At 50.3% G+C, this 18004-nt stretch overlaps 1 protein-coding gene across 4 annotated transcripts in view; it reads right to left on the bottom strand.

Moving 5' to 3' along the window:
* The window catches only part of RPH3AL (rabphilin 3A like (without C2 domains)), a 93229-nt gene that overhangs the window by 30658 nt on the left and 44567 nt on the right, over positions 1–18004 (bottom strand). For all 4 annotated transcript variants that reach the window (XM_060258823.1, XM_060258821.1, XM_060258824.1 and 1 more), the window contains one exon: positions 16777–16863. In XM_060258823.1, the coding sequence (XP_060114806.1) occupies positions 16777–16863 (87 nt within the window). The remainder of the gene's footprint in view (positions 1–16776; positions 16864–18004) is intronic.

Raw genomic sequence — 18004 nt, 5'->3', positions numbered from 1 at the left:
ATCGCTCGGTTTGGCAGCCCTCCCCCAACTTCAGGGTCATCAGAAACCGGGGGTGGGGAGGAGGGAAATGTCTGCTGGGCACTCCATTATTCCCTATAGAGACCAATTCCTATAGGGTACCATGAATTGATCTGTGGGTATCTGGAGCTCTGGGGGGCTGTTTTTTGAGGTAGAACCACCAGATTTTCAGCATAGCATCCAGTATCTCTCCTCAAAACATCCTCCAAGTTTCAAAAAGATTGAACCAAGGGGTCCAATGTTATGAGCCCCAAAAGAAGGTGCCCCTATCCTTGATTATTTTCAATGGAGGGAAGGCATTTAAAAGGTGTGCAGTCCCTTTAAATGTGACGGCCAGAACTCCCTTGGGTGTTCAATCGTTCTAGTCACAATCTTGCTCCTGGCTCCACCCCCAAAATCCCCAGATATTTCTTGAATTGGACCTGGCAACCCTAAACAATAGCCAGAACTCCCTTCGGAGTTCAATTGTGCTTGTCACAACCTTGTTCCTGGCTCCACCCCAAAGTCCCCAGATATTTCTTGAATTGAACTTTGCAACCCTAGCGGCAGGGCCAGCCCTGCATCCAAGCACGACTAGTCCTAGGCCACACGGCGCCCTAGGCAGACTCATGGCCCACCGCCCCCCTCCACCGTGCCTCCTCCTCCCTCCCTTCCCCGCCAGGTCTGTTTCGATGCCTGGGAACGACGTTTCCTAATTGGGAAGGAAGTGGGGAGGACGCAGCGGCAGCAGTCACTTTCTCAGAGGCTCATTGGTGCTTCCCGCTGTTGCTGGTCTGCTCCCTCAACCCAGCGCTGCCAGTGAGTGTGTGGGAGGGCCGGCAGAGGAGCCTGGAGTCTCCCACATGGTTTTCAGCTGATCAGCTGATCGGGGGGTGCCTTTAGTTAGCCTGGGAGCTATGGCTGACCCAAGACCATTCCAGGCTGAACCAAGGCCATTCCATTTCATGATTCTAAATCTTAGAGCTATATAATAGGTTCAGACTTTAAGAAGAAGAAGATATTGGATTTATATCCCGCCCTCCAATCCAAAGAGTCTCAGAGCGGCTCTCAATCTCCTTTACCTTCCTCCCCCACAACAGACATCCTGTGAGGTAGATGAAGATATTGGATTTATATCCCACCCTCCACTCCAAAGAGTCTCAGAGCGGCTCACAATCTCCTTTACCTTCCTCCCCCACAACAGACACCCAGTGAGGTAGATGAAGATATTGGATTTATATCCCACCCTCCACTCCAAAGAGTCTCAGAGCGGCTCTCAATCTCCTTTACCTTCCTCCCCCACAACAGACACCCTGTGAGGTAGATGTTGGATTTATATCCCGCCCTCCACTCCGAAGAGTCTCAGAGCAGATCACAATCTCCTTTACCTTCCTCCCCCATAACAGACACCCTGTGAGGTGGGTGGGGCTGAGAGGGCTTTCACAGCAGCTGCCCTTTCAAGGACAACCTCTGCCAGAGCTATGGCTGACCCAAGCCCATTCCAGCAGCTGCAAGTGGAGGAGTGGGGAATCAAACCCGGTTCTCCCAGATAAGAGTCCGCACACTTAACCTCTACACCAAACTGGCTCTCCAAATTCTTATGTATGGATTTTAAATGTTTAATCTTAGAGATATTCGTGTTATATTTAGATCAATTTTATTCTTAAATGTTTTATTGAATACTTTTTGCTTTTGACTTGTACTGGTCATTGGCCGAATAAATTGATTGATTGATTGATAGCCTGGGAGAGCAGTGCTCGACCACCCGTTCCTGGGCGTTTAAATAGACCTGGCAGGAAGGGAAGGAGGGGGAGGCTGGGGAGCAAGCAAACTAGGCATTTACGTAGGGGGAGGGTCGAATTTGGTGCCCCCGCCCTGCCGGCGCCCTAGACAACTGCCTAGCTTGCCTAGTGGGTGAGCCGGCCCTGCATCCAAGGCAGAAACCTGCCACGGAGATTCCCAGGGGTTCCCCAAAACACGCGGGCCTTCCTTGATGCTCTCCGAAATCCAGAGGACAAGCAGAGTACGGTATTTAACGCAGCGAGCACAAGACGCGCTCCAAGAGGCCAAGCGGATTGCCCGCGGGCGATTCGGCCGAAGAGGAAGTCAAGCTGAGGGAGGATGCTTAAGCAAAAAGAGAGCGAGAGAGAAAGAGGCCGGGTTGCGCAGCCGAGCCCAGCGTGCATCGGGGCTCCTGGAAGGCGACGCCTCACATTCCAATTTAGATGGTAAGAGCAAGATTGTGATGAAGGGAGCTTATTAAACACATTTAATACACACAGCTCTCGCTACAAAGAAAAGGCAGCAAGGAGGAGGCGGGGGGGGGGGCAGTTGTGGAGAAAATGAAGCAATATCCAAAAACCCAATTTTGCTTCTGTGGCTGGCAGCAAAGCTAATAATGAACTGACGAGACACCTCGTCCCGAGGAGGAGGGGGGGGGGATGTCTTTCTTTAAAAACAGAGAAGAGAAGCGTTAGAAAAAACGTATTTCAGGCAGAAGATTAAAGAGCCTCTAAAAGACTTTTTTTGCTTGGGACAAAAGGAAGAAACAGCAGTTTTATCTGCGCTGCATAAAAAGTGTTATTACAAGAACTGGCCTCAAAGAGGTTTCTGCGGGGCAGGGGGCGAGACCTTGAAATCACAGCCAAGAGGGGTACGGAGCAGGTAGGTGGGGGTTGCCAGCTCTAGGGAGATTCCTGGGGGCAGAACCGGAGGAGGAGGAAGAAGAAGGAGAAGGAGGAAGAAAAAGGAGGAAGAGGAAGAAGAAGATATTGGATTTATTGGATTCATATCCTGCCCTCCACTCCAAAGAGTCTCAGGGCGGCTCACAATCTCCTTTACCTTCCTCCCCCACAACAGACACCCTGTGAGGTGGGTGAGGCTGAGAGGGCTCTCACAGCAGCTGCCCTTTCAAGGACAACCTCTGCCAGAGCTATGGCTGACCCAAGACCGTGCTAGCAGGTGCAAGTGGAGGAGTAGGGAATCAAACCCAGTTCTCCCAGATAAGAGTCCACGCATTTAACCACTACACCAAACTGGCTGGAGCTGGTTGATCAGTGGGAAGGGGGAAAGGTGGCTTCATATGGGGTAGGCCTTTGCCCAGCCAGCCTCCTGGGGTCTGTGTGATGCATCCTTTGGCTGTCCTAATGATGGTCCAAGGGTCCCATCATGGGCTATGGGTCCCATCATGGGCTATGGGTCAGCCATAGCTCTGGCAGAGGTTGTCCTTGAAAGGGCAGCTGCTGGGAGAGCCCTCTCAGCCCCACTCACCTCGCAGGGTGTCTGTTGTGGGGGGAGAATGTCTAGGAGATTGTAAGCCGCTCTCTGATTCAGAGAGAAGGGCAGTGTATAAATCTGCAATTCTTCTTCTTTTTGCCTCCCCCCACTCACCAGAGTCCATTCAGAACCAGGGTTAACTCTTTTGGAACTCATTGCCACTGAAGGCAGGGGACGGCAGCTAAGCGGTGTCTTTAACAGATGGAGGGGAGACCCGTCAGCATCTCTGGGCCCTGGCGGCATATCGAACCTCTGCCTTCTCACACAAAAAAAACAGAGCCAGTGCGGTGTAGCGGTTAAGAGTGTCGGGTGAATATTGGGGAGATCCAGGTTCAAATCCCGCTGCGCGCCACTGAAGCTCGCTGGGCGACCTTGGGCCAGTCATGCGCTCTCGGCCTAACCTAGCTCACAGGGTTGCTGCGAGGGTCAAATGGAAGAGAGGCGAGCAAAGTTAAGCCACTCTGGGTTCCCAACGAGGAGAAATTAAATAGATAAAATAGGAAAAACAAATCCTACAAAAGATGAACCAGATGGAAAATCACTTACTTCCCTAAATGTCCCTTAGCCGCCACCCCCTGCAGGGTCCCAAAAGCTCCTTAAGATCCCTGGACCAAAAGACGCTCGATTGTCAACCGCCAGAGCATTCTCGGAAATAGCCCCCGCTCTGTGGAATGCCCTCCCCGAAAACATCAGGGCCCTGCGGGACCTGCCACAGTTCCGCAGGCCCATTAAGACCGAACTTTTCAAACTTGCCTTTAACCGTTAAGGGAAGGTGGCTATTATCCACAGCACCGACAGTCTCGCTGAACTAACGTAACTGAAGCCAGAAACATCTGAATAACCAGAACATCAACGCTCATCTTGAACTTTTAATGACTATAAAATGCACGGAAAGGATTTTATTGTATATTTTGTTTTGTTTTTTAATATTTTATGTTGCTTTTATTTGTTGTTAGTCGTCCTAAGCCTGTCAGGGGAGGGCGGGATATAAATCTGATTAGATAAAAAAATAAATTAAACTATATATATATATATACACACACACACACACACACATTGGCCACTGTGTGACACAGCGTGTTGGACTGTATGGGCCACTGGCCTGATCCAACATGGCTTCTCTTATGTTCTTATGTCTGAGTCAAGTAATGCAATGTATTTTTGGTGTTTGGGGGTGGGGGCACAGTGGGAGGGCTTCTAGCATCCTGGCCCCACTGGTGGACCTCCTGATGGCACCTGGGGTTTTTGGCCACTTTGTGACACAGAGTGTTGGACTGGATGGGCCACTGGCCTGATCCAACATGGCTTCTCTTATGTTCTTATGGACCTCCTGATGGCACCTGGGTTTTTTGGCCACTGTGTGACACAGAGTGTTGGACTGAATGGGCCACTGGCCTGATCCAACATGGCTTCTCTTATGTTCTTATGTCTGAGTCAAGTAATGCTCTGTATTCTTGGTGCTTGGGGGTGGGGGCACAGTGGGAGGGCTTCTAGCATCCTGGCCCCACTAGTGGACCTCCTGATGGCGCCTGGGTTTTTTGGCCACTTTGTGACCCAGAGTGTTGGACTGGATGGGCCACTGGCCTGATCCAACATGGCTTCTCTTATGTTCTTATGTCTGAGTCAAGTAATGCTCTGTATTCTTGGTGCTTGGGGGTGGGGGCACAGTGGGAGGGCTTCTAGCATCCTGGCCCCACTGGTGGACCTCCTGATGGCGCCTGGGTTTTTTGGCCACTGTGTGACACAGAGTGTTGGACTGGATGGGCCACTGGCCTGATCCAACATGGCTTCTCTTATGTTCTTAAATGTGCACTGCAAATGCACTAAGCTTCTGCTGCTCTTAAGGAAACAGACTTAGGTACCCCGGAACTTTGTAAAGTCAGGGTGTATGAAGTGAGGGCAGCAATACAAAGACAGTTCAGTTTCTAAGGGAGGACTGCCCTCTGACAGATCCCAGGCTCTTCTTGTGGAAAAAAGTATATAAGGTTGCCCTGATGTGTACCAGTTCCCCTCTGCTCTGCCGGGCCACTGGCCTGATCCAGCATGGCTTCTCTTATGTTCTTATGTCTGAGTCAAGTAATGCTCTGTATTCTTGGTGCTTGGGGGTGGGGGCACAGTGGGAGGGCTTCTAGCATCCTGGCCCCACTGGTGGACCTCCTGATGGCACCTGGGTTTTTTGGCCACAATAGGCAGCTGCTGATGGTCCACTCTCTCTTCCTCTGGATGAATGACGCAGGTTGGGTATACAAGTATCAGAACCCAGCAGAGCCCTGAAAATAAAGTGCCGGTACTCGCTAGCAATACTCCCTCTAAGCTGTGGAGTCTTGTGAGCAAAAATTCTACTTCCTGAGCTACTGGGAATAGTGGGCTACTGCATAAATGAGTTTGCTCTGGGGCCACTTCCCCTGAACTAAGACAAAAATAGCAGAGCCCCGTGGCGCAGAGCGGTAAAGCTGGAGTACCGCAGTCGGAGCCCTCTGCTCATGACCTGAGTTTGATCCCCGGCGGAAGCTGGGTTCAGGTAGCCGGCTCCATGTCGACTCAGCCTTCCATCCTTCCGAGGTCGGTCAAATGAGTCCTCGGCTTGCTGGGGGGGAAGGGTAGATGACTGGGGAAGGCAATGGCAAGCCACCCCGTAAAAAGAGTCTGCCGCGAAAACGTCGTGATGCGACGTCACCCCGGAGTCAGAAACGACTGGTGCTTGCGCAGGGGACCTTTTCCTTTACCTTTCAAAGACAAAAATGTGTGATCTGGAGGCTAAAAAACTGTGAGCTAGCTCGCACTAACTCAGCTTAGAGGAAACGCTGCCCAGCAGTGGTGAGTGCCATCCCAAAACAAGTCGTGGAGGAACTGAAACCGCCCCATTTCCTGCCTCTGTTCCTCGCGCACAAACACTCTGCTCAGATGCTCTGCGTTCAAGGCTTCGGCCTTTCTAAAAGAAGCAGAACAAGAACTCCCGATGACAAATCCAGCTATTTATTAGGCAAGACCAAATCTGGCATCTGCGTCAGAGCTGAGCTCGAAACGTCCACCGTAAGGTTCCTGGCCCCATTCAAGGCGCCCCGAACAGATGTATGAAGTCAGAGGACTATGTTGTAAGGTTTGGAAAGGGGGAGGAAGAGCGCCAAACCAAAAAAAGAGGCAAAACTAGAGACATCTGAGTTGCAATACCGTGGCAGATAGGCTTTGGGGGTTCCGTTCACCCCAGAAATGACTGAAAGCTGCTCAATATCCGCTCCGGATAATCTTCTCAAGCGACGCAGAAGCTCACCTCCTCCTTCCAGCAGATCTGCTTCGTGTACATTTGCTTAATCCATGCCAGGCCTACTATTTTGCATTGCTTCTGCTGCTTCTCCTAAGCATCAAAGAGGCCCCAAAGCACGGAAGGCCGCGAGCCTTTGGGCCAGGCCAGATGACACATTTGACACCAGTGACGCGCAGTCACACATTCCGTCAGGGCAAGAACAAACGTTGTCGGGGCTCACTGCCTCGTGAGCGTGGCAACGGGGGAGGAGGGGCTACGGCCTTCCTTCGTGCACAGTTTTCCACAGCTGAAACAGCTAAGGGGGGGGCCCCATTGCCCAGCTGCGGAGCTCCACGTGCTGCTGTCAGCTCTACGTGAAGCCCTCTAGTGAAGCAGAGTGTTCCCTGTTGATGATGACGGATTTATATCCCACCCTCCGTTCTGAATCTGAGAGTCTCAGAGCGGCTCACAATCTCCTTTACCTTCCTCCCCCAGAGCAGACACCCTGTGAGGTAGGTGGGGCTGAGAGAGCTCTGACAGAAGCTGCCTTTTCAAGGACAGCTCTGCGAGAGCTACGGCTGACCCAAGGCCATTCCAGCAGCTGGAAGTGGAGGAGTGGGGAATCAAAACCGGTTCTCCCAGATAAGAGTCCGCGTACTTAACCACTGCACCAACCTGGCCACTCTGGCTCAGGAAAACAGCATGGGAGGGAAGGTCAAAGTCCACCTTATTCTACACAGTAGTCTGGACCTAAATCAGGCCTTGGCATGCATGAGAACGTTCGTTCCCTGTGGCTTGCAGGGCTTTTTTTTTTTTGTAGCAGGGACTCCTTTGCATATTAGGCCACACCCCTCTGACGCAGCCAATCCTCCAAGAGCTTCCAGGGCTCTTCTTGCAGGGCCTACTGTAAGCTCTTGGGAGGACTGACTGCTTCAAGGGGTGTGGCCTAATATGCAAATGAGTTTCTGCTACCAAAAAAAGCCCTGCTGGCATGTACGACCGCAACGGTTGGAGGAATCACGTCAAACGTATTGTCGGTCTGGCCCTCCTTCAGCCACTTCTGCGATTCCAAGATTTCAACGGACACATTTCTGCAATTTTAAATGTGTATTTGCAGCCTTGAGGACTAGGGCCTTGCTTTTAAAAACAAATGCAACCTTCTCAGGAAAATGGGACCCTGACAGCTTCTCTGAGCTTCTACAGGATCACAGCATAAACTCAGCCCTGCTCCCAGGCACCCCAAAACACCCCCACTAAATCAGCTCAAACTCTGTTAATGCATCCCCATGACCTGTTGCTGGGTGACAGACTTTAATGAATTAATCCTCTTGCTTCCAGAGGGCAGTCACCTTTTAAAAAGTGCAGCTACTGGCTTAGTCTGCCCTCTAGAACGCTTAGTAGCAAAATTATGGGAAGGAAATGAAAAAAATTAGCCTTGGGGGAGAGGCACAGGGAGTGGTTCCTGCTGGAGCGTGCACTGAACTTTAGATGGTTTGGACCTAAATCTGCAAGGTATGCTTTTCTCCCAGCTTTCCAGTTGACCTTGAAATTATTTTCCCTTCCTGGCACCTTGGGCTGATTAGCCCAGCTTGTACTGAAAGAGCATTGGAATGACCACTCTGCAGGCCTTGAATTCTCATTACTGAAAGATGGAAGGGTGAGCCTTGGGGCACAGAAAGGCCCTCGGGTTCTAAGAGTCCTAGCCAAAGAAGAAGAAGATATTGGATTTATATCCCGCCCTCCACTCCGAAGAGTCTCAGAGCGGCTCACAATCTCCTTTATCTTCCTCCCCCACAACAGACACCCTGTGAGGTGGGTGGGGCTGGAGAGGGCTCTCCCAGCAGCTGCCCTTTCAAGGACAACCTCTGCCAGAGCTCTGGCTGACCCAAGGCCATGCTAGCAGGTGGAAGCGGAGGAGTGGGGAATCAAACCCGGTTCTCCCAGATAAGAGTCCGCACACTTCACCACTACACCAAACTGGCTCTCCAAACAAGACCACCTAGAACTGGTCCTGCTGTCGCAAGAATGTTCCCTGTCGGCTGCTTCTTAGGTTCTGTGGCAGAATTATAGGCAAGATGGGGGCAGTTCTGTATGCTGTTGTGGTCCAGTCGCACAGTCGAGTCCGACTCCTTGCGACCCCATGGACCAAGTCACGCAAGGCCCTCCCGTCTTCCACCATCCTCCAAAGTCTGCTCAAATTGGTGTTTGTTACATCAGTAAACGCTGTCCAGCCATCTCATCTTTCGCCGTCCCCTTCTTCTTTTGCCTCCTGTCTTCCCCAGCATCAGGGTCTTCTCCAGTGAGTGCTCCCTTCTCATTGGGTGTCCAAAGTATTTGAGCTTCAGCTTCAGCATCTGACCTTCCAGAGAACAGTCAGGGTTGATTTCCCTTAGGACTGACTGATTTGGTCTTCTTGCAACCCAAGGGACTCTCGATTCTTCTCCGGCACCACAGCATAAAAGCATCTCTTCTTCTGTGCTCGGCCTTCTATATAGCAGCCTGCATTTGCTTAGGCCACTCTGGTTGCCTCCCATAAGGCATTGCAGGAGGCTCTTCATTCTGCACTCTGCTCTAAAAAGAACTGTTTACATCGATGAGTTCCAGGCTGATTCTGCACTAACCTTGCTCCACACCAGGCTTCCATTTCTCTCCGGAGCAAGCTAAGGATTTCACACCAGCTGCTCCCTGCCGCCATTTTGCTCAGGGAAAACCCACGATTTGCCGTGCTGCACCGTAAACCTGTTTTTTCAGGTTTACACGGGTTTTCCCCGAGCAAAATGGTGGCATGGAGCAGCTGGTACGAAATCGCTAGCTTGCTCCAGAGAGAAACGGAAGCCTGGCGTGGAGCAAGGTTAGTGCGGAATCAGCCCAATCAGAGTCAAAACATCTAGATGTGAAGCGCTGTGGCTCTGAGCTCTTGAGACGGAGGGTGTTTCTGACCTAACGACTCTGGTCAGTGTTTTCTGGTCAGAAAAAGGAAGGGTCGGGTTTAGTCAGGGCCGTCCGGTTTCTTGATTGGCAGCTAATCTGGACTCTAAAGGGATTTAACCCCAGTGTTTGAGATACTAAGGGCTCTCTGCCAACCTCATGGTTAGGCCTTGACAGTGCCGGAGTGCATTCCTAAATAGACACATTTGCATTTATAAATATTGCTTTATCCTTTTCTCTTCTGCAAAAATGAATACTGCAATTGCTTCTTGCTTGAAAAGGTGTGCGGTATGGGTTTTCTTTTAAGAAATGGTTTTAACTCTGGAACAGGTTTCTCTCTCGCTCAAATTATGGGAGAAAATTGAGGTTTTGCTCTGCAGCTCAGCATTTTTTAGCCTCCAGCTCACACATTTTTGTCTCAGCTCAGGAAAAATGGCCCTGGAGAAAACTAATTTATACAGTGGCTCATAACTTTAATGCCAGTAGCTCCCAAAGTAGAATTTTTGCTCACAAGACTCCACAGCTTAGAGGGAACATTGTAGCCCCTGTGCGATGGAGCAAGCCTGGCAAAGCAAGCTGCGATACAGAAGGACGCAAGAGAGATGACAGCCAGCTGTTTGGGGGCCTGATAGGAGCCCTCCAGGGGCCTGATTCAGATCCCAGCAGGGCCAGTTCACCCGCTAAGCAAACTAGGTGGTTGCCTAGGGTGCCGGCAGGGTGGGGGCACCAAATTCGGCCTTCCCCCCTAGGCAAACGCTTAGTTTGCCTGCTCAACAGCCTCCTCCTCCCTCCCCCCCAAGTCTATTTAAATGCCCAGAACCGGTGGCGGAGCGCTGCACTCTGGGTTATCTAAAGTCATGCCCCCCCACCGATCAGCTGATTAGCTGGTAAAACAGCAGCACTCTGTCAATACCCGGGCAGGCCAGCAGCAGCGGACCACGGAGCCTGAAAGGGCGGCCGCAGCGCTGCCTCCTTCCCACTTCCTGGATGGGAAGAAAGTGGGGAAGAGGCAGCACCGCGGTCGCCCTTTCAGGCTCTGTGGTCCATTGCTGCTGGCCTGCCCGGGCATTGACAGAGTGCCACTGTTTTACCACAGATCAGCTGATCAGTGGAGGGGGCACGCCTTTAGATAGCCTGGAGTGCGGCGCTCCACTGCTGTTTCCAGGCACTTAAATAGACTTGGGGGGGAAGGGAGGAGGAGGGGGTGCGGTGCCACGGGGGGGAGGTGCGGCAGGCCGAGTCTGCCTAGGGTGCTATGTTCCCAAGGGCCGGTCCTAACCCCCAGGCCTCATGTTTGACTCCTCTGGCCTACAGCAGGGTTTCCCAAACTTTTCTTTCTCATTACCCCATTATTTTTACACTTCTCCTTTGTGGCCCACTAAAATTCAGGGGTGGAGCCAGAAGACTTTGGGAGTGGAGCCGGGAGACAGGAATTATGTCATTTCCTGTGGCGTCACTTCCAGGTCAAGGCCAAGTGATGTCACTACCAGGGCACACTGAACCAAAACTCCACCTTTTCCTGTGATGTCACTTCCAGGGCACTCCCCCAAACCTTCTGAAGTAACTTCATTTTCAGAAAAATCTCTCTGAAACTCACGCTGAGCCAAAATGGGGGTGGAAAGTGGGTGGTCTGCAACTTTTTCATACATTCCCAGGATCCTCTCTTTCCACCCTCGCACCTGCATGCACCTATCTGTTTGTGTGTTCTTCTCCTGCTTGCAAGCACTCCTAATGCCCATGTTCAATCGCCTGCACCACCTACAACCCCTTCCTCAACAGCACTGGCCAGTGTATGCAGTTGGAAGTGCTGTTGTCATTGCCATCAGGAATGCCAGTGCTGTGTACCACCCACACTGGGCCCTAGCAGCTGCTATACCTCAAAATATGCTGACAAATTTAGTAGGCCCTTCCTTCAGTTGTTGCTACTGGAACCCTGCCTCAAGCTATAACCAAACTTGCTTGGTTTCAAGAAAATCTTTTGACAGCTATTTTTCATACTTTTCCTTGACTGAAACACTGGGAAATTGCTGTAAAAGATAGCAGAGAATTGTACTGCAATTAATGAATTAATTTCAAGTTATATAAAGTTCTTATAAGCTTTTCTGCAGTTATCCCAAAAAGGATATTTATGAGGGGCTTGCGGCTTTTTACTGGCTGTTTTTCCCATGCCTTTAAAAGCAACCTGTTGTGCAGATATTTAGCCAGTGAACTTCTTTCATCCTTTTTAATATCTACAGGAGGAATTTAATTTTGGTGTCAGACAGCTGTTAAAAGCAGGACCAGTAAAATGGTGCCAAGTTTATAGTACTATCACTTCCAGGGCTGTTGAGATATACAGCAGTAATCTCCAATGATCTCTTTCTGCCCCACACCTCTAACTCTCACTCACTCACACAGAAATCTCATAGAAAGGCCAGCTGGCTACAACTGGGGATGCCAATGTTTCACTGACAGAGCTCCTATGTCTGCAACAACAGTATGATGAACAGAAAAGTTTCATCCAGTAAAAATGGAAGGAAAGAAAGGAAAAGAATGAAATGGAAGGAAAGGAAAGGAAAAGAAAGACATGGAAAGAAAGAATATAAGAACATAAGAGAAGCCATGTTGGATCAGACCAGTGGACCATCCAGTCCAAAATTCTCTCACACAATGCCCAAAAAGCACCAGAATGTCCACCAGTGGGGCCAGGGCACTAGAAGCCCTCCCACTGTTGCTTCCCCCAACTCCCAGCACCAAGAATACAGACAGAGGATCCCTTGCAGACGGAAAAAGAAATAAGGGGGGACAAAGGGGAAAAAAGCCTTACTCACCATCAGATTACCCCAGCCAGCAACAATTCTGCCCAGGGGTCGTTTGGTAAAAAAAATAGCTACTGGAATGCCCACTCCCCGCCCCTCCCGGCTGAAAAAAACACACACCCCTTCTTTGCTGCCCAGGCCTCCCGGGAAATCTTCCCAAAGGAACATACTGCAAGGCACATGAAAGCTCATACCTTGAAGAACACTTCATGGATCTAAAGTGCCAGTGGATGCCAGCTTTTCTCTCAAACACTGGGAGAGGGGGAGAAGATAGGAGAGGCAGCCCAGCTCCTCTCTGCACAACACAGAGATGGGGGAAGGAAGGAAGGCAAACAGAGCTCAGGCTTTGCAGCCTGTGTCAGTCTTCAAGGCTAGCTTTTCTCTGCACAACACAGAGACAGGGGAAGGAAGGAAGCCAAATGGAGCTCAGGCTTTGCAGCCTGTGTCAGTCTTCAAGGCTAGCTATTCTCTGCACAACACAGAGATGGGGGAAGGAAGGAAACAGAGCAGAGGTCATGCTTTGCTGGGGGCGGGGCTAGCTTTGGCTTTTCTTGTGACCCGGTAGTGAGGCTTCCATGGCCCAGTACCGGGTCCCGACCCTGCAAATGGGAAACAGTGCCCTAGAGCATTTCAACTACTCATCTCAATGCTGAAGCAGAGCCCAAAAGCAAGACAGACGGGTCAGTTCTCGGGGGGGAGGCACTTGCTGGACTCTCCATACCTCTGATCTTCATATCAAATTTCTGCACCCAATAGGATTTAGCAAGCGCAACAGAATTGCACCCTCTCAATATGTACTTATTAACTGGCTGCTCACAGAAGACGACGTAGCAGAATGTTGCGGCAGCCTTCGGGTATTTGTTTAACTGGCATAACTGATTCTAATTCTGCTAGTCACAGCCTTGGAGATGCATAGAGGGCTTTTTCTTTTCTTTTTTTGTAGCAGGAACTCCTTTGCATATTAGGCTACACCCCTCTGATTAAGCCAGTCCTCCGACAGCATACAGTAGGATCTGTAAGCTCCATCAGGGGTGTGTGGTCTAATATGCAAAGGAGTTCCTGCTACAATAAAAGCCCTGCATAGAGCTACACAGTTCACTAGTGAGAGCCTCTCAGTGTAGACCGGAGCGGCTATGCACAGGATGCAACCATCCACTTGCTGAATTCAACTTCTAGTACCGATATTTGCCCTTGTGTGGAGGCAGAATGCACAGAGCGTGTACTGCCGCTACCTTCTTTCTATGCAGCATCATGCAAGGCGCTCCAGCCCATTTAGCCAGCGAGCGCAACAGTTTACATTATTATTACTAATGACACAATATGCAAAGTGCCGGCACGCTCTTATATGGCTCAGGCTTGTTATATCTCAGAAGCTAAGTAGCATCAGCCCTGGTTAGTATTTGTATGGGAGGCCGTCGAGGATAACCAGGTTTCTGCTACCAAGCAATGGCAAACCACCTCTCACAGTCCTTTGCCTTGAAAACACTACAGCAGGGGTGGCGAAGCTGCAGCTCGGGAGCCATGTGTGTGGGGCGGGGGACACAGTGGGATGCTTCTAGTGTCTTGGTCCCAATAGTGGACCTCCTGTTGCCACCCGGGTTTTTCGGCCACTGTGTGTCAGAGCATTGAACTGAATGGGCCATTGGCCTGATTCAACATGGCTTCTCTTATGTTTCACACATATTGTGTGGAAAATACCATCGGCTGGGCTTGGAGAAGGCATTTCTCTCTTTAGTCACTTTTTAGTCACTTGTCCAAGTCCAAGCCAAGCCAGCTGACAGCTTGGAAAATGCATTTAAAGTTATAGTTGCTTTCTTTCCACCTCTCTCTCTCTCTCCCTCCCTCTCCTTCCTTCCTTCCTTCCTTCCTTCCTTCCTTCCTTCCTTCCTTCCTTCCTATCTATCATCATAAGTGCATGGACTCTTATCTTGGAGAACCGGGTTGGATTCCCCGCTCCTCCACTTGCAGCTGCTGGAATGGCCTTGGGTCAGCCATAGCTCTCACAGGAGTTGTCCTTGAAAGGGCAGCTTCTGTCAGAGCTCTCTCAGCCCCACCCACCTCACAGGGTTTGATTTCCCACTCCTCCACTTGCAGCTGCTGAAATGGCCATGGGTCAGCCATACCTCTCACAGGAGTTGTCCTTGAAAGGGCACCTTCTGTGAGCACTCTCTCAGTCCCACCTACCTCACAGGGTGTCTGTTGTGGGGGGAGGAAGGTAAAGGAAATTGTGACCATTCTGAGACTCAGATTCAGAGTACAGGGCAGGATATAAATCCATTCTCTTCCCTCCCTCCCTCCCTCCCTCCCTCCCTCCCTCCCTTCCTTCCAACATCTGATGTTTATTCTATGTGGCTCTTACATTAAAGCAAGTTTGGCTACCCTTGCCCTACGTGGTCATTGTATGTTGACTGAGACCATTTTCGCACACAGCTAACCTCGTAGTCACAATCCGGTTCCCTCCGCAGCGTCCGGTCGGATTTTGCACCATCTGCACCGGAGTTACAGGAAGTGCCGCAGCTTTTGCGTAGCAAACGTAAACCGCTAAAATCCAGTTTACGTTTGCTACGCAGAAGCTGCAGCACTTCCTATAACTCCGGCGCAGATGGTGGGAAATCCGACTGGACGCTGCGGAGGGAACAGGATTGTGACTGCGAGGTAAGCTGTGTGCGAAAACGGTGTGAGTCTTGATGGCATTTTCCGACAGCACACTGGTGTTAAATCCTGGTTTCTGAGGAACCTCATTAAACATGAAACCCAGCATCCACGCATCTTGCAAATGTGGTTAAGGCAAGAAGGGGGAAACTTCAGCCCTAAGGGAAGAGAGCGAGCAATCCTTCTTCCATGGTTCTTGGTTTCATAACTGCAGTTGAAAGGGAACCAGCAATAAAACTGCATAAGATGAAAAGGTTCAGATTTGGAGGGCAAAGGAGACTGGGCTTCTTTCAGCCCAGTCATTTTCTCGCTCGTTCCCGCACACCCCACGCCGCCAAAAAAGAAAAGAAACAGAACTGAGCCTAAAGAAAAGGGAGATAAAGAGAAGAATGAGAGAATTAGTACCTCAGTCGCAGAAAAAGCACCGAAGGTTATCGCACGCTGGCTACTGTTTACGACGCTCGGAGAACCGGAGAAGTTTTAATGGCATCTTCCATGCAGCGGTCGTGAATTTTTATTTTATTGTCCCTCGAGAAAGTATTTTAAAAGAAGGCAATTACCCCGAGGAGTGTGGAGAAGTCAAACGCACCACAGAGAGAAAGAAAATGGCCCTTCAGAGCAAACTGAGCAAAGAGCTTTACAGAAGTCAAAAGGGAAACTGAGATCTGAGATGTGACACCATCCGCCTGGGAAATGGTAGACGTGAGAGCCAGAGACCAGCTGCCTCCACACCAGCCAACAACCGAGCTTTGTTTAAAAAATATGTTTAGATGTGGTGCCATCTTGCCAGCTGGGGGGACTTCAGGTTCCGATGGAGGACGGGAGATTCACAATGAGGGCTAAATGCCTACTCTTGAGTGCAGTTGAAACTAAACCCCCTTCTCCTAAGTCTAGCATATTAGAGGGCCAGTTTGGTGTAGTGGTTAAGTGTGCAGACTCTTATCTGGGAGAACCGGGTTTGATTCCTCACTCCTCCGCTCGCAGCTGCTGGAATGGCCTTAGGTTAGTCATAGCTCTCGTAGGAGTTGTCCTTGAAAGGGCAGCTGCCATGAGAGCCCTCTCAGCCCCCCCCCCCCACCTCACAGGGTGTCTGTTGTGGGGGAGAAAGATAAAGGAGAATGTGAGCCGCTCTAAGACAATAAGAGTCTGAGTGGAGGGTGGAATATAAATCCAATATTATCACTATTAATACTATTCGTTGCAGCTACTTTTTTTTCACGGGTAAAAACAAAGAAATTTTTTCCTCAATTTTGAAAGGAATTTGGTGGCCCTTAACCTACTTCTGAAGAAGCCCCGTTGTGCAGAGTGAAGTTGCAGTAATGCGAGCAAGGTCCTGTAAGAAGAGCCCTGTAAGCTCTTGGAGGATTGGCTACATAAGAGGGGCGTGGCCTAGTATGCAAAGGAGTTCCTGCTACAAAAAAAGCCCTGTGGCCCCCTTCCAGGTGGAACCAGCTATCAGACGGTATGCAGGCCCTGCAGGACTTATCATTTAGCTTTTTATTAGTCGGGTCTGTTTATTATTAAGAAGAGCCCCGTGGCGCAGAGTGTTAAAGCTGCAGTACTGCAGTCCAAGCTCTCTGCTCACGACCTAAGTTTGATCCCCGGTGGAAGCTGGGTTTTCAGGTAGCCGGCTCGAGGTTGACTCAGCCTTCCATCCTTCCGAGGTCGGTAAAATGAGTCCCCAGCTTGCCCAGATGACTGGGGAAGGCAACGGCAAACCATCCCATAAAAAGTCTGCCATGAAAACATCATGATGCAACACCACCCCGGAGTCGGAAACAACTGGTGCTTGCACAGGGGACTACCTTTACCTTTGCAGTTCAACTACACGGAAGAGGAGAGAATTTGCAAATGCCAGAGATGCCCTTCCACCGTACCCACCTCTCGCTGCTCGCTGCAGATCTTGCACAACCAGAGGGGCCGTTTCGAAGTGCCCACAGTCTCAATGCCGCACTTGGTGCAGACTTTCTGGAAAACAAGAAGAGACGAGAAAAATCAGCATCTTTTAAGACACAAAAGGTACAAAAGTGGGAAGAGCCGCGGAGGGCTGCTGGTTCTCACAGTTGCTATGCAAGGCACCGAAAGGTCAGGTTCCTCGGCTCCAGCGATGGAAGGGAGCCAGCACAGGTGAGCGCATGCCGTAAAGCAGATCCAAAGCTCTCAGAAGCCACACAAAGCCCTAGACTATAACCGGGCTTTGGGTGGCTTCTGTTGCAGCGCTCCCAATCAAAGTGAGCTTAGTGTAGGAGAACCAGCTGGCCAAGGAGAAAGCTCATCCCTGAGAAGGCTGAAAGGGGAAGCTTTGAGGTCCCAGGTTCCCATCTAACCGACTGATTACCAAGGGCAGTTGGCAAGTACCCTGGCCACGATGGGGTTAATGCTTCTGAATGATGTTTTTAATGTATTTATTTATTTTTATTTTAGAGCATTTCTATTCCGCCCTATCCCGAAAGAGCTCAGGGGGGATAACATTATAAAAACAATATAAAGAGCAATTAAAACATATCAACAGAACAGCACAATAGAATCATAAACAATTCTAGATGGCAGCTCGGTTTGGCACGTGTTATATAGTAGGGGTGGCCAGTGGTAGCTCTCCAGATGTTTTTTGCCTACAACTCCCATCAGCCTGATGGGAGGCTGATGGGGCTGATGGGAGTTGTAGGCAAAAAATATCTGGAGAGCTACCGTCGGCCACCCCTGTTCCTGGTGGGAAGGGCGGGATATAAATTGCAAATAAACTAAACTAAAAAAATATAGAACTGAGAATTAGGCCCAGCAAAAAGTAATATTACGACAGAATGGTACTGCAGCCTAGGGCTGGCCGATGGAATGGAGAGCCCGATAGTAGAAGACGACTGCAGATTTATACCCTGCCCTCAGAGACTCAGAGCGGTTTACACTCTCCTTTATCTTCTTCCCCCACCGCAGACACCCTGTGAAGTGTATGGGGCTGAGAGAGCTCTTTAAAGCAGCTGCCCTTTCAAGGACAACTCTGTGAGAGCTATGACTGACCCAAGGCCGCTCCAGCAGCTGCAAGGGGAGGAGTGGGGAATCAAACCCAGTTTTTCCGGAGAAGAGTCTGCGCACTTAACCACCAAACCAAACT

The sequence above is a fragment of the Heteronotia binoei genome, chromosome 18, assembly GCF_032191835.1.
Source record: "Heteronotia binoei isolate CCM8104 ecotype False Entrance Well chromosome 18, APGP_CSIRO_Hbin_v1, whole genome shotgun sequence".
Taxonomy (NCBI): domain Eukaryota; kingdom Metazoa; phylum Chordata; class Lepidosauria; order Squamata; family Gekkonidae; genus Heteronotia; species Heteronotia binoei.
The sequence above is the reverse complement of the archived record's forward strand: the minus strand, read 5'-3'. Positions and strand labels throughout refer to the sequence as shown.